This window comes from Triticum aestivum, chromosome 7B (assembly GCF_018294505.1).
Source record: "Triticum aestivum cultivar Chinese Spring chromosome 7B, IWGSC CS RefSeq v2.1, whole genome shotgun sequence".
Taxonomy (NCBI): Eukaryota; Viridiplantae; Streptophyta; class Magnoliopsida; order Poales; family Poaceae; genus Triticum; species Triticum aestivum.
Window position 1 is genome coordinate 177700909 of NC_057813.1, and position 24476 is coordinate 177725384.

At 45.3% G+C, this 24476-nt stretch overlaps 1 protein-coding gene across 1 annotated transcript; it reads right to left on the minus strand.

The window, feature by feature from the left end:
- Positions 1-313: 313 nt before the first annotated feature.
- On the minus strand, positions 314-3895 carry LOC123160753 (alpha-1,3-arabinosyltransferase XAT3). The gene is made up of 6 exons (XM_044578591.1): positions 3659-3895; positions 2707-2769; positions 2526-2585; positions 2335-2409; positions 1857-1922; positions 314-1768 (listed from the first exon to the last, which is right to left on the minus strand). The coding sequence occupies exons 1-6, from the start codon at positions 3792-3794 to the stop codon at positions 579-581; spliced, it is 1590 nt and encodes a 529-aa protein (XP_044434526.1). The 5' UTR covers positions 3795-3895; the 3' UTR covers positions 314-578.
- Between the last annotated feature and the right edge of the window lie 20581 nt (positions 3896-24476).

Consider the following 24476-nt stretch of genomic DNA (forward strand, 5'->3'; position numbering starts at 1 on the left):
CACCTAACTTCTCCCTCCGGTCCTTTTTAGTGCGCATATAAGATTTGTCTAAAGTCAAGCCTTGTAAAGTTTGACCAACTTTATAGAAAAAATAACCAACATTCACAATATGAAATCAATATCAGTAGATGTGTCATGACTTAAATTTTCATATTGTATAACTTTAGCATGGTAGATGTTGATATTTTCTCATATAAATAAGGTCAAACTTTATGAAGTTTGACTTCAAACAATTCTTATATACAGAGTAAAATGGACCAGAGGAAGTACAATTGAAGAATCCGTAGAACCTGTCGGTGAGTCTAGCACCTCGTTACCAAAAGAGTCCTTGTTTATTCACACAAACCTTTGCCATTTTTTCTCCGCTAATTAATTACCATTTCATGTGACTATTCATAATGGTCGGTTGAAAAGTACTACTCTATCTGTACCAAAATGTAAGATCATTTTAACATCATATGGTGTAAAATATGATCTTACATTTTGTGACGGAGGGAGTAGAAACAAAGCAGCAAAGAGCAAAAATTACACAGTGATGCGCATAGCATCAGGGCAGCGGACGTACGTAGTCTCTACATCTATGTAACGGTGACGTCCTGGTAGATTTGCTGCATGACCCCCGTGAAGCGATTGATGTCAAGGGTGACGTTCTGACCATCGAGGAAGATCTTCCACAGCTGGTCGAACCCCTGTTTGTGTATGGAGACGGGGTTGGTGAAGACGGGGTGGTCCCTCGGGTACACGTCCTTGAGCGTCGTCTCTTCGGCGGTCGCCTCGTACTCGACGTACCGGAGCCCCATGTCAGGCACCGTCTCGCCGAAGATGCTCCAGCACGGCCACTTCATCTCGCCCCACGGGATGATCTGCATCGCCGTGCCGTTGTGCGGGAGGAAGACCATGTTGGTGAGCCCGGCGCCGTGCACGCCCACCATCACATCGCACGAGTTTACCACCTCCGCGAAGTGGGCCATGTCGCGCACGGCCTCCGGCCCCGCCGCCACCACCTCGAAGCCGACCTCCGTGGCGGCCGCGACGGCCTCCGCGTCGTTCGTGAACGCCCTCGAGTGGCGCCGCAGCAGCATGACGAGGCGAGGCCTGCCGCCGGAGGTCCGGTTGACGGGCGTCGACCACGCGCGCTTCAGCGAGTAGGCCGACCGCAGGAAGTCCCGGAAGTCCATCAGCGTGTAGCCCTTGTGGGAGAGAACGGGGTTGATCCCTAGCTCCTTGTGGCTCTCGATGCCGACGTGCACCTTCGGGAAGCAGCGCACGTTGTCGTCGGCGTCGAAATCGATGACCGGATAGGCGGAGAGCGCGGCGAGGACGTGCCGGTACTTGGCGATCCACTTGCGGCTGTAGTCGGTGACCACGAGCTGGACGCGGCCGTCGTACTCCCGCGCCGTGTTGTAGAGAGGGATGACAATGTCCGTCACGGCGTGGAAGAAGTTGCTGCTGTAGCCGCCGGTGGAGAAGACCACCGCGGGGACGTCGTGCGTCACCGTGCAGCGTGGCGGGGACATGTCCGTGGCACCCGGGCCGCTCGAGCGGATGGTCACCTCTCGGGCCAGCTGCATCGTTGGCTTCTCCCACTTGCGCGGGTACGGGCGGATCGTGACCGTCCCGTTCTCCGGCCGGTAGCTGTCGTCGGATGGCGAGACCACGTAGACGGTGGCGGCCTTGCCGTGCGTACGGACGTCGCCTTCCATGGCGCAGATGTTCATGCGATAAAAGCTGAAGTTGCAACTTAGCTTGCTTCTTGGTGCTGCCACATCTGCCACAATTAATTTGAAACTTCTCTTTAGTTGTCTGCCAGAGTGCCTGCCCCAACCAAATTGTGAATGCAAATCGTGCTTCGTTACCTGAATTTACCCCAGAACCGTCTCTCACACCGTTCATGGCAAGCAACTCCGTTTGATTTTTGAGATCTGCGACAAATTACATTTGATCAATATCAGCTCCCGAAAGGTAGGCTCTGCTTCACTAGTTATCAGGTGTTGCTTGGGCTCTACTTCAGTAACTTCACTACAACACCGTACCTCAAAACATAAGGAATGCTGTAAATGCTAGTAAAACCGCACCAAGAAGAAATGGTCGAGCGTAACATAACATGGTTGACATGTGCACAAAACGCCAGATGTGGATTCTACTGATTCTGTTCTGTGATTTTTTTTTGTATTTGTTTTGGCGGTGGATCCCGATCCGCTGACTCCTTAGCTATAGCTTGTACGTAGTATAGTGTGTGTAGCAGGCGCGTGCACTGCACATGAGCCAAACTTGACTCCCGAACAAGCTAGTCTAACTTCAACCTCCGTTCTGCAGGGAGAGTCAATTAATTACCTCTGGTGGCATCGGCGACGCCGGCGGCCATCTCGTTACTTGACGCGAGAGGAGGTGGCGCTCCGACGACCGGATCTGAATTCGATGAAGGTTCGACCACATGGCAAATATTGTTGTTAACACCAATCGATGATCTGATTAGAGAAATGAAGCCTCTCTAACCAGGTTAAAGAATGTGTTTTGAGGCATACCATGCGCGGCTTTTAACCTGGCTACGTCAACTGCTTCTTGCTGCGCTACACTTTCTGTGCCTGGGACAAGGGAAGAGGACGTAGCGGCCAAGTTAATTGCCAGTATTTCAGCTTAATTAGACGTGCCTGCCATGCACGAGACGAGAGTTAAAGCTAGGCATGCATGCAGATGCAGGCTTACCTGAAGACGGAACCTTGTTAACCGAATCATCTGCTGCAGGTTGGGTGAAGCTGAACTGTGCAACTGCAAAACATGGAACGCATGCAGGTCAATAGGTCATGTCGCTGTGATTGTTGGTTTTACATTTGTTACTACAAACATATCATTATTATCGAAACGAGGAAATAGTACTATCTCTCAACAGATGAACCAACAAGCTCTCGAGACCTATGCGCGCTGCAGGATGAATGAGTGAAGTAAAACGATGTCAAACCCCGATTTCTAGAGAGGTGTGCTTAAAGTATCACTAATATAATGCTGATCCCTGATCGATATTGTGATCGAACCTCAGAGTGAGGGGTCGATTTCATTGAGTACAGAAAAATCAGTACTACACGCGCTGCAATTGTCGAATCTGACTCCCCCACTCCAGTCGTTGCTTTTCTTTCTGTTAGTTCAAAAGTAGCTGCTTCAGCTTCAACCACACGAATTTGGTACTGTAATCATTGTTACGGCTCAGTTCTTATACAGATTTTGACGAAAAGATTTTAACATAAGTAATACTAGTACTTTTTTCCATTTGGACTGACGGGTAGTAGTACGTTTTACGTCTAGCTAACACACAAAACCTGCAGTACGTATGCGTATCAAGTAAACCAATAAAGGCAAATTCACACACGAAATTCTACTCATTCACTGTGCGTATCAGACTAAATTAAGGTGGTATATCAATTGCCTCCACGAAATTAAGAGCCATATATTCTCCGGAAAAGACAGTTAATGCGGAAAGATCCAGCCCCACATCGGAGAGCTGCATGCAAGCCCGTAGCTAGGTTTCGTGAAAATTACGGCACCGCACCCGCAAAATTGAGAACAGAAAACCAAAAAACCATGATGAATCGAAGAAGAACATATGCACCAGTCTGTCAGATCAAGAGAGTTGTTCGATCGTACTGTAACTTGGGGGACTTACAGAGTTGTCGTACTGTAACCTGCGGCAGGCAATCGGTCTTGAGGACGACGAGGACGACGAGAGGGAGCAGGAGCCACACCGCGAGCGCCCCTCCGCTCACGAGCTTCTTACTGCTCTCGTTGCTCCCGGCCTTCATCTCGCACCCGGCTCCTGCTCTCGCACCGGCTTCGATCTTCGCCAGCTCCAGTGGAAGATCTTCGAGCTGGTTGCGCCGGAGCTATATGTGCTGTCCGAGCGTAGTGCTCTTCTTACAAGTGAAGCATTCTCTACGTGTGTGATCTCTCCTTTTCAAACGCGTTTAATGCGCGGGATTAGTTTAATCAACGATTCTCATATCCCGTTGTGTGCTCTGGCCAGGGTTCGTTGACCTCCGGTGTCATTAAAATCCCATGCATGCACATGTATATATGCACTCTAATGGCATCATTGCCGCTGATCGGACAGAGAGCCCCTTGCAAGGCTAAGCATAGGTGTACCATGTTCTACTATCATACTATACTATCAAAATGCATAACACGGAGTAAATAAATTGCGGAAATTCAATCTGTGTGCATCCCCACATAAGCAAATGCAAGGAAAAACATAGAGATTGTCTAGAAACCACGGGACGGCAAACATCTACTCCCTTAGGCAAATCTAAGACAAGAATCTTGGGACGGAGGGAATACTACCAGTAACTTAGATTTAAGTGTCAATGTTCAATTACATTAGGCTCGCGCACCAAAGCACAGAGCGATTCAGGTAAAACCTTCCCCACTAAGATGCCTGTGATAATTTATTTATTTTTGGATTTTGCTAAAAATTTGACATCAAACTTTTAGGCATGGAAAAAACGTCCGAGATGAAGCGAGAATGGCAAATCCAACAATGCTCAGTTTTTTGCCAGGACATGCCATGTTTGCTCGCAACAACCTAAATTGCTATCTTGTGGGTATAATTTGCCATGCCTAAAAATTGAACGTCAGATTTTAACATTTCTGTCTTTTTTATTCAAGTTTCTGAAATGTGTCTTGTTTCCTTAAAAAAAAACCAATGTCTGTCACACATTTTCTCTTTCAGTTGTACTTTGTTTGTTACCAGGAAAATTACATTACTCTCATAAACTTCAGACAGTTATATTGGAAATTACTTAAGTCCGCATGTTTATAACACTTCTTTTGCGGGAATGTTTATAACACTTATTTATTTAACTCTCGGAATAACATTTATATCATGGTTGCATGGAAACAAATCATGTGCTTTGCTAAAGGTCGAGTTGGTATATCGCAATGAGTGAATACTCACCCTCTGCAAAAACAAATGCGGACAACCAACAAACCGAGAGAAAATTAAAAAAAAGTGTTTCTATAAAAATTGTAAATAAGAGTTGGCTAAGATGTAGGAGGTCCTATCGGAAAAACTACACCAACGCCCGTAATGGTACAAAATCTCCCTGGCCGTGTGCCCTAACCAGGTAGACGTCAACATAAGTCTATGTCTGTTAGTCTATGCCGTATAGTCCAAGTACATAGCCAATATGTACATGCATGAATAAGGGCCTGTTTGGTTTCAATAAATCACCTGGCTTATAAGTCAGGTGACTTAAAACCAGTGACTTATAAGTCACGCATGTTTGATTGTCACCTGACTTATAAGTCACCTGACCTCCACACCAATACACATCATGCAGATGGTAGGACCCATGCAAAAGGGGGTGACTTATAAGTTTTAAGTTGGGGTAGAGCAACTTATGACTTATAAGTTTGGGTGACTTATAAATTGGGCCTGTTTGGCAAAACAAGTCATATTTTTCACTTTTCGACTTATAAGTTGGTGACTTATTTGGAATCAAACAGGCCCTAATCAGCACAGGAGACTAAACACACTTCTCTAGTAAAAACACATCATTCCTGGAACACATTAGAGCCCAACATAAGGTTGTCGCTCCACGAGGATATGTGAAGATTTTTTTTATGAACCCCACTCAATCAATTGCCATAGATATTACACACCTATGGGAGGGCACATGTTAGAAGCTACAATAAACCACATCACACGAGCAAACTAACACTTAAAAATAGGTGTTCAATTGATTTGTCATGGTGGTAAAAGACACAACGCTTACTATCATGCCAATTTCGGCGTGTAAGGTTATCTCTATTCAAGACCAACCCCCTGATTTTAAAACGAAAGGAAAAATCTTCACTTGAAGGGGTATTTGCGCTTCCATAGTTCTATTATTGTGCATGAGGACATCACTATGGCCGAGTGGCATGTATAAAGAATGTATAGAAAACTTTTCATTCTGTTGCAAATTCCATCTAAATACATGGATATTAGTCTGGTGCAAATTCTATCTAAATACATGGATATTAGTGAAAATAAAGCATATACTACAAAATCTTTCAAACAGTGAAAATATCTCACCGATAATTATTTGGATATTAGTTTAATACATTCGATAGGTCTTCATAAACATTGTTTCAAAATAATTCACGGTTTGGTTTTCTCTAAGTCAAACTTTGAAAAGTTTATTCGCATTGTTCTTTGAAAAGTTTGATCAAGTTTATAGAAAATATCAACACCCACAATACCAAATCAATATCGTTAGATCAATCATGCAATATATATTTACATTGTATTTATTTTGTATTATAGATGCTGATTTTTTTAACATAAGTTTGACTTAAAATAAAACTAATATGCGAAGTAAATTAATACAGAGGGAGTATCACTGCCAATTGATCTACTGGCCCTATTGTTAACAATGAACCATATTTGACATATATTTGATAAGTTAACTAAATATTGAATCATTCAAAATATTTTTAGATTACTCCAATGACGAAGGTATATTACTATTCCAATTTATTTTGATTATTCCTCCAAAACAATGTTCGAGTACAAATACTTATAACAATACCAGCTCAATAATAAATATTTATACCTACCTAGAACAAAAGCAACCATGGATATAGCAAATATCATAATAAAGTAGAACATCTCACCATTAATCATGTGGATTTTATATAGTAAACTACAGCTAATATATCTTCATAATGGTAATCTAGATATCACTATACCATCTTTCCGATAAAAGGAAGGTGATACAACCGCACCAAATGCAAATCTGGTACATCTGCATAACTAGATGCACACGACCCAACATGAACCCTTAACTACTAATGGATCACCTAAACATGAATCGTTCAAGTATAAATCAGCTTGACTATGTACTAATAGTGTTGTCCAAAGTCAATAGAACATCATATGTAGTGTTACACCTAATACAAAGTTTGGCTGGATTTTTAGTTTTGGTTCTGACGCAATATCATGAACACATCCTATGCGAACATCGCTAGAAAATGTGAAATAAAATCAAAAAGATATGAGCATCGGTCAAGTCTAGGACTTGAACACCGGGAATTTTTGTCAAAAAAAAAACCACCTGCCAGTGCAATTGATAGAAAGAACCACATACAGATCAAATTAACAGAAAGGACCATCCGAGTCGTGGCGGCAGGCGCATTAGCTAAGAAGTGGCACCCGGCAACCCCTGCCGCCACAGCTCCAGGCGGCAGGCACTGCGTTACAGGCCCAAGCGAACGGCGACGAAACGGGATTAGCGAGTGGGCACTGCTGCCACACAGCCAGGCGGCTGGCCGTGGGCCGGTAGGCCCTGCCGCCACGCCCCTAGGCCGCAGACACATGCATGCAGCATGCTTACCGTGCCACTTTTGGCTTCTATCTACAAAGATTGTTTTAACTATTGACACTGTACCATCCAATTTGTTTCTGCGGAAGATAAACAAACGTCGGCCAGCAAATGAAGATGTAACACACTTTAGGAACTCACTGTCCTGAAAATTAGATAGAAATATTGTAGTTTATATCCCCAAACCTCATTAAGTCAAAACATGGATGACCACTTGCGTCGACCAGCTTTTTGTTTTAGAATTCCCTGAGTCGACTAGCTTTGCTGTGTGGCGGCGGGGCCCACCGGCCCACTGCCTACCGCCTGGCTATATGGCGGCCTGGCCCACTGGCCAATCCCGTTCCGTCGTCATTTGTTTGGGCCTGTAACACAGCGCCTGCCGCGTGGCCTTGTGACGGCAGGGGCTGCCACCTTCGCACGTGTCGGCTGGCGCGCCTGCCGCCACGGCTCAGATGGTCATTTCTGGCAATTTGATCTGGGGTAATCTTTTCTGTCAATTGCACTGGCTAGGTGGTTCTTTTGGACACAAAATCAAACACCGGTGGGCTGATTCCACCACACGAAACCTACCCATCTGAGCTACTTTCAGTTCACATTGGCTCGATCATTATTTGAACTTTAATGAGTTCCATATGTTTAGACACCGGTAGTCAAAGTTTGAAAATGTTTCACTTTAGATATGCTTAAGATTTGAGCTTTTTAGACAATCAGAGAATGTTTGTTGTGTCGCCTGTTACCATCACTTTTCGTTCAGTGTTTTTTCCGAGGTGAAGGATCGTAGCTATCATAATCCTAAGAAAAATATGTGGTATTATGAAAACGTTTCCACATCATGGAAGAGCCAAATATTATTTAACTGAAACATTTCTGTGAAACCCGCAAGAACACGCCAAGGACTTTCACTAAACAACTAGTGTCGGTAAGCAATTTTTACTCCAATTTTCTTTTTGTTGCATGAACCATACTTCACAACGCCGCGAACCGACGATCACAACGCCGTCAATCACAATGCTCTGCCGTGCGGATCACGAACCCACTGGCCAGTGGTGAAAGAGTCAGAGTATAAGAACGCAATGTACGGATCATGCTAGGAAACAGATCCGATCGAATAAGTCTCTTCTATGCACCCCTAGAAGAAAAGAGAAAACCTTTTCTAGTCATGCAGCGTCCTCTCGAACGCATAAAACTAGAGCAAGATTGCCAACACCGATGCCGATTGACCGATGCACCTTGCATTATCTCCGGTTTTAGGTGAGGCCACAGGACGAACAACTGAACAAGGAAAGAACAAATGTATGTCACCCGCCAAAGAAAAAGGAAGCAGATGTACCATGTCTATGGGCGTGTGGACAGAGGTGACATCGCAGTGGGTGCACGAGTCGCTCATCATGCATCTGGTTAGAAGAATGTTTAGGATTTCTCTCGCACAAATGCAAAAGTACTGCATCTGGCTAAAAAGAATTAAAGTATTGACTGGTACTCTCCCTTTTTACAGAAAAGTCAAAGACCATATATGCAGGAGCGTTGCTATACACCCGGCTTTTCGCACTAATGTGAGGTGGAAGTATACAGGGCGAGCGCCCAACCTCGCCCTACGGGAGTGGTGGGCGGGTTTGGCTAGCGACCAAAAACCTAGCCGCCGCCGCCAAGAGAGCCATCTTTCCGGCGCCGTTTTCCGGCGGCTCTCCTCCGCCGGCGACCTCTTGGTCGTCGGTCGTGAGGGGGGTCGCCGGATCCCGTGCGTGCGGATCATTTTTGCTTTAGGTTTAGAGCCCTAATAGCTTAGGTTTTTAGATCGTTCGACGTCTTGGCTTCTACGGCGGCGACGACGATGCTGAATAAAGAAGCTCCAGGTTCTTCTCCGGCGAGGCGATCGTCTCTTTGCTCGGTGATGGATTTGGGAACCAGTCTGTTCAAGCGGGGATATCATGGCGGCGACGGCATCCTTGTGGTGGACTTGTGTCCTCAGGCTCCGCCGTTGCGACGACGTCTGCTCCAGCGTCGGCGCGGAGCTTGGGAGGTAGTTCGGGAGCAGATGCAGATTGTGATCTGCATCGACGACATCTGGAAAACAGAACATGTGATGGGTTCATGGTTGATGGATGGCAAGTATGGTTTCCTACTTCGGCGTCTTAGTCGTTGTGGGGTCTCAGATCTGGAGTTTGATAGCGTGTCCGGGGTGTTGCCCCGGTCTGATTCGTTCAACGGCAATGGCTTCATCTTTGGTGAGCCACCTTGGAGGTCCGCAAAGCTGCATATCAGCGATGGAGCCGCGTCGAGCTCGGGTGAGGAGGTGATCCGTCATTTTTTTTCTTCGGTGGCTGCTGTGGTGGTGTCGGAGGCAAGTGACGGACGTTGGTGTCAAGCTTAGCAATGTTTTACTATCTTTTCAGTTTTGTCATGTCGGTCTTTACGTGACTTGTAATTTGATCTTTATGATATGAATGAGACATGTATTACCATGCAAAAAAAAGAGGTGAAAGTATACATGTGAGTTAAAAGTTTCTAATTTTGGGTGAACAAGCTTCTTGGGAATGGGAGCACTAAGGACATCTTCAATGCGGACCGTCAAACGACCCGCATATGTCTGGACGTGTTGTGTCATCCAACCGGTCTGTCGAACGGTCTGGACATGTCTTTTTCCCACAAACCGGGGACAAAACAGCGGGGCTTTGCGGGCATCCGGACTGCTGCCACGCCCCCGTCTAACCGCGCTGGCCCACCCAAAGCCCTTACCTTGCCCGCACCCGATTTCCTGTCCGAAATGGTCAGCATCGCTCCAGAGCGTAAGTGCAACATTCTTGCCCGACCAGAGCAGACGCGACCTCTCACTGGCGGCTGCATTGAAGCGGCACGTCGGCCGAGAGAGCACCGCCTGCACCGCTTCCGGTGCACGCGACTGCTCCGCGTTCATACGACACCATGGCTGGCCATCCGTCAGTCCTTTTGTTGCCCACACTAATGACACGCGGTTACCGGAGAACCAACTCAGGCGCCACCCATCCGTCCGCCTGCCGTCCATCATTGTCATTCGCCCGCTATACAAAATGATGCCCCGACCATAGTCGTAGTCATCCTCCTACGATCACTTTCTCCTCCCCGCACCATTCCCACCATGGCCTCCTCGCGCTCCAAAGTTCTCTGAGATGGAATGTCGCTGAAGCAGAAGAAGCAGACTATCACCATTGTTGTCGGTTGGCAGGCCAGCAGGCAACCGGAGGCTGACGACGTCCCAATGTAGGACACGGCCAAGGACGAGCCGGCGCCACCCTCCTCGCCGGCGCCACCCTAGACGGTGCATTACACGATGACCATCGGTGAGGCCCTGCCTATTACATGGACATAGTGCTGGAGGGGCTGGACGAGTAGTTTTGGAAGCCAGGAGCACCAGCAGGCCGAGGATCAGCTCGTCGTCGGCAGAGCGATCGCGCCGGACGCGGACGTGGTGGAGCAGGCGATGCTGCTCGAGTCCTACTGCTCCGCCCGCGAGATCCACCTCAACTGCTGGCGGTACCGCTAGCGTCAGGCAGAACTGGAGGCCAACTACAAGGAGTTCAACGAGGTGGCGGACGTGTTGGGGAACGTAGTAATTTCAAAAAAATTCCTACGCACACGCAAGATCATGGTGATGCATAGAACCGAGAGGGGAGAGTGTGTCCTCGTAGACCGAAAGCGGAAGCGTTAGAACAACGTGGTTGATGTAGTCGTACGTCTTCACGGCCCGACCGATCAAGCACCGAAACTACGGCACCTCCGAGTTCTAGCACACGTTCAGCTCGATGACGTCCCTCGAACTCCGATCCAGCCGAGTGTCGAGGGAGAGTTTCGTCAGCACGACGACGTGGTGACGATCTTGATGTTCTACCGTCGCAGGGCTTCGCCTAAGCACCACTACAATATTATCGAGGTGGACTATGGTGGAGGTGGGCACCGCACAGGGCTAAGAGATCCAAGGGATCAATTGTTGTGTCTATGGGGTGCCCCCTTCCTCCGTATATAAAGGAGGAGAGGAGGGGGAGGGCCGGCCCTCAACTATGGCGCGCCCTGGGGAGTCCTACTCCCACCGGGAGTAGGATTCCCCCCCCCCCCCTTCCATATAGTAGGACTAGGAGTCAAGGAAAGGGAAGAAAGATGGGAAGGAAGGAGGGGGCGCAGCCCCTTCCCCTAGTCCAATTCGGACTAGGCCTTGGGGGGCGCGCGGCCTGCCCCACGCAGCCCCTCTCTCTTTCCCGTATGGCCCAATAAGGCCCAATACTTCTCCCTGGCGAATTTCCGTAACTCTCCGGTACTCTGATAAATACCCGAATCACTCGGAACCTTTCCGATGTCCGAATATAGTCGTCCAATATATCGATCTTTACGTCTCGACCATTTCGAGACTCCTCGTCATGTCCCCGATCTCATCCGGGACTCCGAACTCTTTCGGTACATCAAAACACATAAACTCATAATATAACTGTCATCGAAACCTTAAGCGTGCGGACCCTACGGGTTCGAGAACAACGTAGACATGACCAAAACAAGTTTCCGGTCAATAACCAATAGCGGAACCTGGATGCTCATATTGGCTCCCACATATTCTACGAAGATCTTTATCGGTCAAACCTCATAACAACATATGTTGTTCCCTTTGTCATTGGTATATTACTTGCCCGAGATTTGATCGTTTGTATCCAATACCTAGTTCAATCTCGTTACCGGCAAGTCTCTTTACTCATTCCGTAATACATCATCCTGCAACTAACTCATAAGTTACAATGCTTGCAAGGCTTATAGTGATGTGCATTACCGAGTGGGTCCAGAGATACCTCTCCGACAATCGGAGTGACAAATCCTAATCTCGAAATACGCCAACCTAACATGTACCTTCGAAGACACCTGTAGAGCTCCTTTATAGTCATCCAGTTACGTTGTGATGTTTGGTAGCACACAAAGTGTTCCTCCGGTGAACGGGAGTTTCATAATCTCATAGTGATAGGAACATGTATAAGTCATGAAGAAAGCAATAGAAACATACTAAACGATCAAGTGTTAAGCTAACGGAATGGGTCAAGTCAATCACATCATTCTCCTAATGATGTGATCCCGTTAATCAAATGACAACTCTTTGTCCATGGCTAGGAAATATAACCATCTTTGATAAACGAGCTAGTCAAGTAGAGGCGTACTAGTGACACTATGTTTGTCTATGTATTCACACATGTATTATGTTTCCGGTTAATACAATTCTAGCATGAATAATAAACATTTATAATGATATAAGGAATAAATAATAACTTTATTATTGCCTCTAAGGCATATTTACCTCAGTCTCTCACTTGCACTAGATTCAATAATCTAGTTCACATCAACATGTGATTCAACACCAATATTCACATCTGTATGTGATTAATACCCATAGTTCACATCATCATGTGATCAACACCCAAAGGGTTTACTAGAGTCAATAATCTAGTTCACATTGCTATGTGATTAACACCCAAAAGAGTACTAAGTTATGATCATGTTTTGCTCGTGAGAGAAGTTTAGCCAACGGGTCGTCACATTCAGAGCCGTATGTATTTTACAAATATTCTATGTCTACAATGCCCTGCACGGAGCTACTCTAGCTTATTGCTCCCACTTTCAATATGTATCCAGATTGAGACTTAGAGCCATCTGGATCAGTGTAAAAGTTTGCACCGATGTAACTTTTACGACGAACTCTTTTATCACCTCCATGATCGAGAAACATCTCCTTAGTCCTCACTAAGGATATTCTTGACCGCTGTCCAATGATCTACTATTAGATCAAAATTGTATTCCTTTGCCAAACTCAGAGCAAGGTATACAATAGGTCTGGTACACATCATAACATACTTTATAGAACCTATGATTGGGGCATACTTTTCATTCTCTTTCTATTTTCTGCCGTGGTCGGGATTTGAGTCTTACTCAATTTCACACCTTGCAACACAGGCAAGAACTCCTTCTTTGACTGTTCCATTTTGAACTAATTCAAAATCTTATCAAGGTATGTAGTCATTGAAAAAACTTATCAAGCATCCTGATCTATCTATATAGATCTTGATGCTCAATGTGTAAGCAGCTTCACCGAGGTCTTTCTTTGAAAAACTCCTTTCAAACACTCCTTTATGCTTTTCAGAAAATTCTACATCCAATTAATAATATGTCATTCACATATACTTATCAGAAAGGCTGTAGTGCTCCCACTCACTTTCTTGTAAATACAGGCCTTTCCAAAAGTCTGTATAAAACCATATACTTTGATCAACTCATCAAAGCGTATATTCCAACTCCGAGATGCTTGCACCAGTCCATTGATGGATCGCTGGAGCTTGCACATTTTGTTAGCACCTTTAGGATTAACAAAACCTTCTGGTTGCATCATATACAACTCTTCTTTAAAAAATCCATTAAGGAATGCAGTTTTGACATCCATTTGTCAGATTTCATAAAATGTGGCAATTGCTAACATGATTCGGACAGACTTAAGCATAGATACGAGTGAGAAAATCTCATCGTATTCAACACCTTGAACTTGTCGAAAACCTTTCGCAACAAGGCGAGCTTAGTAGATAGTAACACTACTATCAGTGTCCGTCTTCCTCTTGAAGATCCATTTATTTAACATGGCTTGCTGATCATCGAGCAAGTCAATCAAAGTCCATACTTTGTTCTCATACATGGATCATATCTCAGATTTTATGGCCTCGGGCCATTTCGCGGAATCTGGGCTCATCATCGCTTCCTCATAGTTCGTAGGTTCATCATGGTCTAGTAACATGACTTCTAGAACATAATTACCATACCACTCTGGTGCGGATCTTACTCTGGAAGACCTACGAGGTTTGGTAGCAACTTGATCTGAAGTTTCATGATCATCATCATTAACTTCCTCGCTAATTGGTGTAGGAATCACTGGAACTGATTTCTGTGATGAACTACTTTCTAATAAGGGAGAAGGTACAATTACCTCATCAAGTTCTACTTTCGTCCCACTCACTTCTTTCGAGAGAAACTTCTTCTCTAGAAATGATCCATCTTAGCAACGAATAACTTGCCTTCGGATCTATGATAGAAGGTGTACCCAATAGTTACCTTTGGGTATTCTATGAAGACGCACTTCTCCGATTTGGGTTCGAGCTTATCAGGTTGAAACTTTTTCACATAAGCATCGCAGCCCCAAAATTTAAGAAACGACAACTTTGGTTTCTTGCCAAACCATAGTTAATAAGGCGTCATCTCAACGGATTTTTTGATGGTGCCCTATTTAAAGTGAATGCAGCTGTCTCTAATGCATAACCCCATAATGATAATGGTAAATCGATAAGAGACATCATAGATCGCACCATATCCAATAAAGTGCGGTTACAACGTTCGGACACACCATAACGCTATGGTGTTCCATGTGGCGTGAGCTGTGAAACTATTCCACATTGTTTTATATGAAGGCCAAACTCGTAACTCAAATATTCTTCTCCATGATCAGATCATAGAAACTTTATTTTCTTGTTATGATGATTCTTCACTTCACTCTGAATTTCTTTGAAATTTTAAATGTTTCAGACTTATGTTTTATTAAGTAGATATACCCATATCTGCTCAAATCATCTGTGAAGGTCAGAAAATAACGATACTCACCACGAGCATCAACACTCATTGGATCGCATACATCGGTATGTATTATTTCCAATAAATCAGTAGCTCGTTCCATTGTTCCGAAGAACGGAGTTTTAGTCATCTTGCCCAAAAGGCACGGTTCGCATGCATCAAATGATTCATAACCAAGTGATTCCAAAAATCCATCTTTATGGAGTTTCTTCATGCGCTTTACACCGATATGACCCAAACGGCAGTGCCACAAATAAGTTGCACTATCATTATCAACTTTTCATCTTTTGGCATCAATATTATGAATATGTGTATCACTATGATCGAGATCCAACAAACTATTTTCATTGGGTGTATGACCATTGAAGGCTTTATTCATGTAAACAGAACAACAATTATTCTCTGACTTTAAATGAATAACCATATTGCAATAAACATGATCAAATCATATTCATGCTCAACGCAAACGCCAAATAACATTTATTTAGGTTCAACACTAATCTCGAAAGTATAGGGAGTATGCGATGATGATCATATCAATCTTGGAACTACTTCCAACACTCATCTTCACTTCACCCTCAACTAGTCCCTATTTATTTTGTAACTCCTGTTTTGAGTTACTAATCTTAGCAACCGAACAAGTATCAAATACTCAGGGGCTACTATAAACACTAGTAAAGTACACATGAATAACATGTATATCAAATATACCCTTGTTCACTTTGCCATCCTTCTTATCCACCAAATATTCAGGGCATTTCCGCTTCTAGTGAGCATTTCCTTTGCAGTATAATCACTCAGTTTCAGGCTTTGGTACAGCTTTGGGCTTCTTCGCGGGAGTGACAACTTGCTTGTCATTCTACTTGATGTTCCCTTTCTTTCCCTTTGTGCTTTTTCTTGAAACTAGTGGTCTTGTTTAATCATCAACACTTGATGTTTTTTCTTGATTTCTACCTTCATTGATTTCAGCATCACGAAGAGCTCGGGAATCATTTTCGTCATCCCTTGCATTATAGTTCATCACGAAGTTCTAGTAACTTGGTGATGGTGACTAGAGAACTCTGCCAATCACTATCTTATCTGGAAGATTAACTCTCACTTGATTCAAGCGATTGTAGTACTCAGACAATCTAAGCACTTGCTCACTAGTTGAGCAATTCTCCTTCATCTTTTAGGCGAAGTATTTGTCAGAAGTCTCATACCTCTTGACACGGGCATGAGTCTGAAATACCAATTTCATCTCATGGAACATCTCATATGTTCCATGATGTTTCAAAAACGTTTTTTTAGTCCCGGTTCTAAGCCATAAAGCATGGTGCACAAAACTATTAAGTATTCATCATATTGAGCTAGACAAACGTTCATAATGTCTGCATCTGCTCCTGCAATAGGTTTGTCACCTAGCGGTGCATCAAGGACATAATTCTTCTGTATAGCAACGAGGATAAACCTCAGATCACGGACCAAGTCTGCATCATTACTACTAACATTTTTCAACTTAGTTTTCTCTAGGAACACATATAAAAACATAGGGAAGCAACAACGCGAGCTATTGATCTACAACATAATTTGCAAAATACTACCAGGACTAAGTTCATGATAAATTAAAGTTCAATTAATCATATTACTTAAGAACTCTCACTTAGACAGACATCTCTCTAGTCATCTAAGTGATCATGTGATCCAAATCAACTAAACCATGTCCGATCATCACGTGAGATGGAGTAGTTTACAATGGTGAACATCACTATGTTGATCATATCTACTATATGATTCGCGTTCGACCTTTCGGTCTCCGTGTTCCGAGGCCATATCTGTATATGCTAGGCTCGTCAAGTTTAACCTGAGTATTCCGCGTGCGCAACTGTTTTGCACCCGTTGTATTTGAATGTAGAGCCTATCACACCCGATCATCACGTGGTGTCTCAGCACGAAGAACTTTCGCAACGGTGCATACTCAGGGAGAACACTTCTTGATAATTAATGAGAGATCATCTTAAAATGCTACCGTTGAACTAAGCAAAATAAGATGTATAAAAGATAAACATCATATGTAATCAAAATATGTGATATGATATGGCCATGATCATCTTGCGCCTTTGATCTACATCTCCAAAGTACTGTCATGATCTCTATCATCACCGGCACGACACCATGATCTTCATCATCTTGATCTATATCAATGTGTCGTCACATGGTCGTCTCGCCAACTATTGCTCTTGCAACTATTGCTATCGCATAGCAATAAAATGAAGCAATTATTTGGCACTTGCATCTTATGCAACAAAGAGACAACCATAGGGCTTCTGCCAGTTGCCGATAACTTCAACAAAACATGATCATCTCATAGAACAACTTATATCTCATCACGTCTTGACCATATCACATCATAACATGCCCTGCAAAAACAAGTTAGACGTCCTCTACTTTGTTGTTGCAAGTTTTACGTGGCTGCTATGGGCTGAGCAAGAATCGTTCTTACCTACGCATCAAAACCACAACGATAGTTTATCAAGTTAGTGTTGTTTTAACCTTCTCAAGGACCAGGCGTAGCCACACTCGGTTCAACTAAAGTTGGAGAAACTGACATCCACCAGCCATCTGTGTGCAAAGCACGTCGGTAGAACCAGTCTCGCGTAAGCGTACACGTAATGTCGGTCTGGGCCGCTTCATCCAACAATACCACCGAACCAAAGTATGACATGCCGGTAAGCAGTATGACTTGTATCGCCCACAACTCACTTGTGTTCTACTTGTGCATATAACATTTACGCATAAAACCTGGCTCGGATGCCACTGTTGGGGAACATAGTAATTTCAAAAAAATCCCTACGCACACGCAAGATCATGGTGATGCATAGCAACGAGAGGGGAGAGTGTGTCCACGTACCCTCGTAGACTGAAAGCGGAAGCGTTAGAATACCGCGGTTGATGTAGTCGTACATCTTCACGGCCCGACCGATCAAGCACCGATACTACGGCACTTCCGAGTTCTAGCACACGTTCAGCTCGATGACGTCCCTCGAACTCCGATCCAGCCGAGTGTAAAGGGAGAGTTCCGTCAGCACGACGGCGTGGTGATGATCTTGATGTTCTACTGTCGCAGGGCTTCGCCTAAGCACTGCTACAATATTATCGAGGTGGACTATGATGGAGGGGGGCACCACACACGGCTAAGAGATCCAAGGGATCAATTGTTGTGTCTATGGGGTGCCCCCTTCCTCCGTATATAAAGGAGGAGAGGAGGGGGAGGGCCAGCCCTCAACTATGGCGTTCCATGGGGAGTCCTACTCCCACCGGGAGTAGGATTCCCCCCTTTCATGTAGTAGGAGTAGGAGTCAAGGAAAGGGAAGAAAGAAGGGAAGGAAGGAGGGGGCGCAACCCCTCCCCCTAGTCCAATTCGGACTAGGCCTTGGGGGGCGTGCAACCTGCCCCAGGCAGCCCCTCTCTCTTTCCCGTATGGCCCAATAAGGCCCAATACTTCTCCCGGGCGAATTTCCGTAACTCTTCGGTACTCCGATAAATACCCGAATCACAGGAACCTTTCCGAAGTTCGAATATAGTCATTCAATATATCGATCTTTATGTCTCGACCATTTTGAGACTCCTCGTCATGTCCCCGATCTCATCCGGGACTCCGAACTCTTTTGGTACATCAAAACACATAAACTCACAATAAAATTGTCATCGAAACCTTAAGCGTGCGGACCCTACGGGTTCGAGAACAATGTAGACATGACCGAAACACGTTTCCGGTCAATAACCAATAGCGGAACCTGGATGCTCATATTGGCTCCCACATATTCTACAAAGATCTTTATCGGTCAAACCGCATAACAACATACATTGTTCCCTTTGTCATCGGTATGTTACTTGCCCGAGATTTAATCGTCGGTATCCAATACCTAGTTCAATCTCATTACGGGCAAGTCTCTTTACTCATTCCGTAATACATCATCCTGCAACTAACTCATTAATTACAATGCTTGCAAGGCTTATAGTGATGTGCATTACCGAGTGGGCCCAGAGATACCTCTCCGACAATCGGAGTGACAAATCCTAATCTTGAAATACACCAACCCAACATGTACCTTCGGAGACACCTGTAGAGCTCCTTTATAATCACCCAGTTACGTTGTGACATTTGGTAGCACACAAAGTGTTCCTCTGGTAAACGGGAGTTGCATAATCTCATAGTCATAGGAACATGTATAAGTCATGAAGAAAGCAATAGCAACATACTAAACGATCAAGTGCTAAGCTAACGGAATGGGTCAAGTCAATCACATCATTCTCCTAAAATGATGTGATCCCATTAATCAAATGACAACTCTTTTGTCCATGGCTAGGAAACATAACCATCTTTGATAAACGAGCTTGTCAAGTAGAGGCATACTAGTGACACTATGTTTGTCTATGTATTCACACATGTATTATGTTTCCGGTTAATACAATTATAGCATGAATAATAAACATTTATCATTATATAAGGAAATAAATAATAACTTTATTATTGCCCCTAGGGCATATTTCCTTCAGGGCGAGGTGTGGGGAGAGAGCGACGACAAGGAGGACATCGCCGGCTCCGCCAAGGGCGCATCCCACCGCCGTGACCACAAAGTCGGCATGTCCACCGGCGCCACCGACAGCGGTGAAGTGGAGTGCATGGTAAGACGCCGATGCTCGGGTCCCAGGAAATCCATCGCTCTTCCCCTTCGCCTGAAGCCAAGCTTGGCGGGCTGATAATTGTTGTCATATTAGTCACTCAAGCTGTGATGGCGGAGGCTGCAGAGGCGGAGCTGGAGAGCATCGAGTCGGAACTGGAGAAGGCAAAGGCAAGTGCAGGAGCTTCAGTTCTCGGGGCTCATAGCCGGACATGGGGAACAGGCGCCAGCGATCATTTAGATTAGGTTTAGATTAAAGTATGTCTGAAATTATAACTCTAGAGTCGGACGAGCTCCGCTTTTAGTTGAACTATATCCGAAATGTAATGAATTTCATACGGTTTATATGAAGTCCAACGTGTTTACATGAATCTCATACAGTTTATACGAAATCCGCCGTGTTTGCATGAATTTCGTCCGGCTAGTTAAAAAGTTGTTTTAAATGTATACGAGCAACATTGGTTGGCGCCTCTGGCATCACTGTCCGCAAGCTGGTCACCCTCTGTCCGCGGACAGATGCCGGAGCAAATTTGCATGTCAGCTAATGTGAGGTGGAAGTATACCTGTGTGGTAAAAGTTTCTTACCAAAGTAGTGACATCATCCCCAATCCACTCCCATGTATAGTGATCTAAGCATTCTTATTTTCTTTATAGCGTTTAGTTTCATGTCTTTAAGAGTGCATGATTTCCTGATTATCTGAGATAGAATAAGTGAAATTATCTATGTGAGGAGATTGATGAGTTCCCGTGAGAGGCATGCCAATGTTGGTATTAGGACCGGACAATATGTATCTGAAATAATTAACAAAAGCGTTAGCAATTTGCTGTGGCTTAAAATGAATAACATCATTTCATCTTTGATGAAGACGATCGTGTTTCTTCTCCTTCTCTTTGGCATAGCGTGGTGAAAGTATCTAGGGCGTATTTGGTTGCCCGCATCGAGCCCAATCAGGCCCGCGTGGGAAGGGAGAGGCCTGTTTGGTTGCCTGGTTTCATTGTTGGGCCTGCATCGCATGCTTCTCAAAGCAGCCCAGAACCTGGCTCGCTGGAAACGCTCGGATCGGTAGTTTCTCGTGAGCCAGGCTGAGTGTGGCGCAAGGTCGCATGGGAGGGTGCGAGGCGAGGGCGAGGGGGATGGCTGGAGATGGAAATCTGGCGCGCCGTCCTGGCGCAAAATCTAGCCCCACCCCCCTTTCACTCGCTCACCCATGGCCACTGCCCTCCTTTCTTCCCTACTACCTCACCACCGGCGGCGGCAGCAATTTTAGATCTGCACTAGAGGGGGCGGCGGCGGCGTTTGCCGCAGATCTGGTGCTCCCCTTATTGTTGGCCACCGTCTGGTCGACCTTGTCTATGCCATGGCTCCCCCTAAGTCGTCCTCGTCTCCGATGCTGGTAAGCAGCACCCCCTCCCCCCTTTGTTAGCTCAGTGGTTAGGCTGTTAGGCTAGGTGTAGGATCGATTTCCCATTGAACGAACCGTCGATGTCGACTAGGTTATGGACGCACGGATGAGGCTGATAATCCAGGCAGCATCACTGATTAGTGTGATTCAGGCATGGGTCATGTTCATGCACTAGAGAGTTGTTCATCGTGCTGGGAGACCTTTGATCCTCTATGGTCTATTGTTTCCCGGGGAACAGGAGAGGATCCAAAATCTGAACTACATCTACAACTGCAATGACGTCGAGGCTCTGTGGATGCTTCGAATGAAAAGAGCACTATTTGCCAGGCTTATCAAGACCTTCAGGAGCAGGGGGATGCTACAAGATAGCATCAACACCAGTGTCGAAGACCAAGTGGCCATGTTCCTCCATGTTGTTAGCCATAACCAGAGGTTCAGGGTCATTCAAAACATGTTCAGGAGATCAATGGAGACCATCTCTAGGTACTTCAAGCAAGTGCTTTTTGCTATTGGGGATCTTAGAGGATAGATGATCAGGAGACCATCTGGTCAAACTCCGTCCAAGATTCGCGGAAGCCCAAGATGGTATCCATACTTCAAGGTGAGCATTGACAATATACACTATTCATGGCTTGATATGCTTGTATTGTTGAAGTTGAGCACTAACACAGGCTTGTGATGCCATTTTCAGGATTGCATTGGGGCAATAGATGGTACTCATGTTACTGCCAGAGTTCCTAGGTCACAGTCTGCAGCATACATGGGGAGGAAGCACTACACAAACCAGAATGTGCTTGCTGCTGTTGACTTTGATCTGAAGTTCACATATGTGTTGGCTGGCTGAGAGGGGTCAGCGCATGATGCTAACATTCTCACTGACAGGATGACTCGACCTGATGGGATCAACATCCCCGACGGCAAGTTCTACCTTGGAGATGCTGGCTTTGCATGTCGGCCAGGTATTCTTTCACCCTTCAGGAAAACCAGATACCATCTCAATGAGTTCTCTGGTAGGAACTATCCTAGGACTGCACAGGAGCTATTTAATCTCAGACACTCCAGTCTTAGAGTAACTGTTGAGAGGGCATTTGGAGCTCTGAAGAATAGGTTTAAGATCCTGGATCAGAAGCCATTCCACCCATACTGCACTCAGGTTAAGCTAGTACTTGCTTGTTGCATTCTGCATAACTGGATCCTCCACTGGGGCTTTGATGAACACGTGCCTGAGGAGGAAGAGGTCGAGCCTGACGATGTTGTTAGCTTCGGCCATGGTGTGGAGGCATTTGACAATGACGCTTGGAAGAATAAAAGGTTGGAATGGGCAAAGGTGATGTGGCTTAACAGAGGTCAGTGCGGGATTTGAAGAAGTTGGAATAAGAAGAAGAAGAAGAAGAAGAAGAAGAAGAAGAAGAAGAAGAAGAAGCAACAGTAGCAGAAGCACCAGCAGAAGCAGAAGCAGAAGAAGAGGAAGAGGAAGATCTGGTAGCAGCAACACCGATGAACTATCCCCTATTTAGCCTATGGCTCTTAATAATTTGAACTGTCATTTGATAGTAGTTAGGATGAACTGTCATTTGTTTAAGTAGCTGGCGCTACATGTTCAGATTCTGCGAAGTAAGCTCACCACTAGTTAGAAGTGGTGACAACACCTTATGCAGGTTGCAACCAAACACCATGTCATATTTGCACCTAATGCAATGCGGGCAACCAAACATCGGATCAAAAATGGTTGTCTCATGCAACTAGGGGCATGCGGGCAACCAAACTATGTGCATCTGGTTTTTTTTGGGCTTGCATCCCCTCAAACCGGCTCAATAGAGCCAGACTCGCCGGGCCAGGCTGGATTGGCAATGTAACCAAACACGCCCCTAGTGTTTGTATCTTCATCTTTAGCCTGCCTTTTAGCCCTTTGTTTGTAAAATTCATTGAGTTTAGTAGATTTTGTTCATACCAGGTGATCTGTGAGTTTTTTTACCACATGATCTTGTTAGTGAAGATGCTTCATTTGGATTTAGTTAATTTTAAAAAATGATTAAATTTATTATAAAAGTTCATCGGAAGTACCAAGCATCTAAAAGTAATAAAAAATACAACGAGATTCCGAGACCACCTGCCGCCAGAGCAAGCCGTCGACGCGTCGACGTCGCCGCTCCCCTACCGGAGCGGGTTTGACCTTGTCAATGACAACCGGAAAGTCTTCATGCACGTGCCCCTAAGGACCAGTGCCTGGAGCTACAGTTGTCGTCGTTAAACCCTTGCATAGATCTGAAGCACCTCACCAAATATTGCCACATGACGAGAAACCCTTACCTCACCGCCCCAAGGAGATGGCGGGAATCTATGCCAGAGCTCTGTTGACTACTTCCAGACGGATGAACTTGAGGAGGATCGGGTCCCGGAAGATAAACTCAAAAAAGAAGCGCCGCCATCCATCCAAGTGTCGCGCCTGCCAGGACTAAAAAACCCTAATCTAAACTACCAATCGGAGCGGAGGCAAGGGGATTCCCCTCCCCTACCACCAGTCGTTGGATGGATTTAATTAATCTGATCTTCAATGTTAAGCTCTTGTTGGGTTGGTTTTTTCTTCCTACACCATCTCTTTCGTGTCCCTGACAGAGCGCTAGGGCATCTACAATGCAGACTCGCAAACTTCCTCCGCGTCTGTCCGAGGATAGGGGGAACCAGTCCGCGGACACTGATGCCGAAGGCCGCCATCCAACGCTGCATGCATACATTTCAACCACGGTTCAAACCAACCGTACAAAATTCTTGCAAAAAGGTCGATATTCATCAAAGTTCAGATAGGAAATAGCACAAATCATCCATACATATCATGCAAATAAGTCTAGTACTACAACGATTAACCGAATGTCCAACAAGTTTTCATCAATGGATCATGTCATCCCACACACTGCCCCTTCAGCTTCATCCAACTGTGTGTGTATGTAAATGACTGTCCCTGTGTCCTGCGGTACGCCACGACAGCGTGTGCGGGTTACATAATGTGTAGACCAATATTGAGTGAGTGAATGATTTAAACGAGTTGAGGAAAAAGAAGCAAAACTTACAATCTCCTTCTTTGCCATGTGCAATGACCACCTTGCCTCCAACTAACCAACCACGTGACAAAACTTGGTGATGATGGTTTGGATGGCGTATCAGTGATACGACAACGACCTCACATTGCGTTTTTGAATGATGTGCATGTCGTAGAGTGCAATGTGCTTCGTGCGTGAAACGATTCTTGCACTTGCTGCCAGAAGGTCCCCCCCCCCTCTGCTCCTGCCTACGAAATCCGCTGATACGGCCAATCACACATCGCACAACAGCTCATCCTCCATGGTTGGGTACCACGCCATCCTTCGTACTCTGAAAAACTACATGGCGTCCGAAATTAAGCTAAATGGCATTTGACCGAACACCTGCCGGGCGTGGTGTCCGCC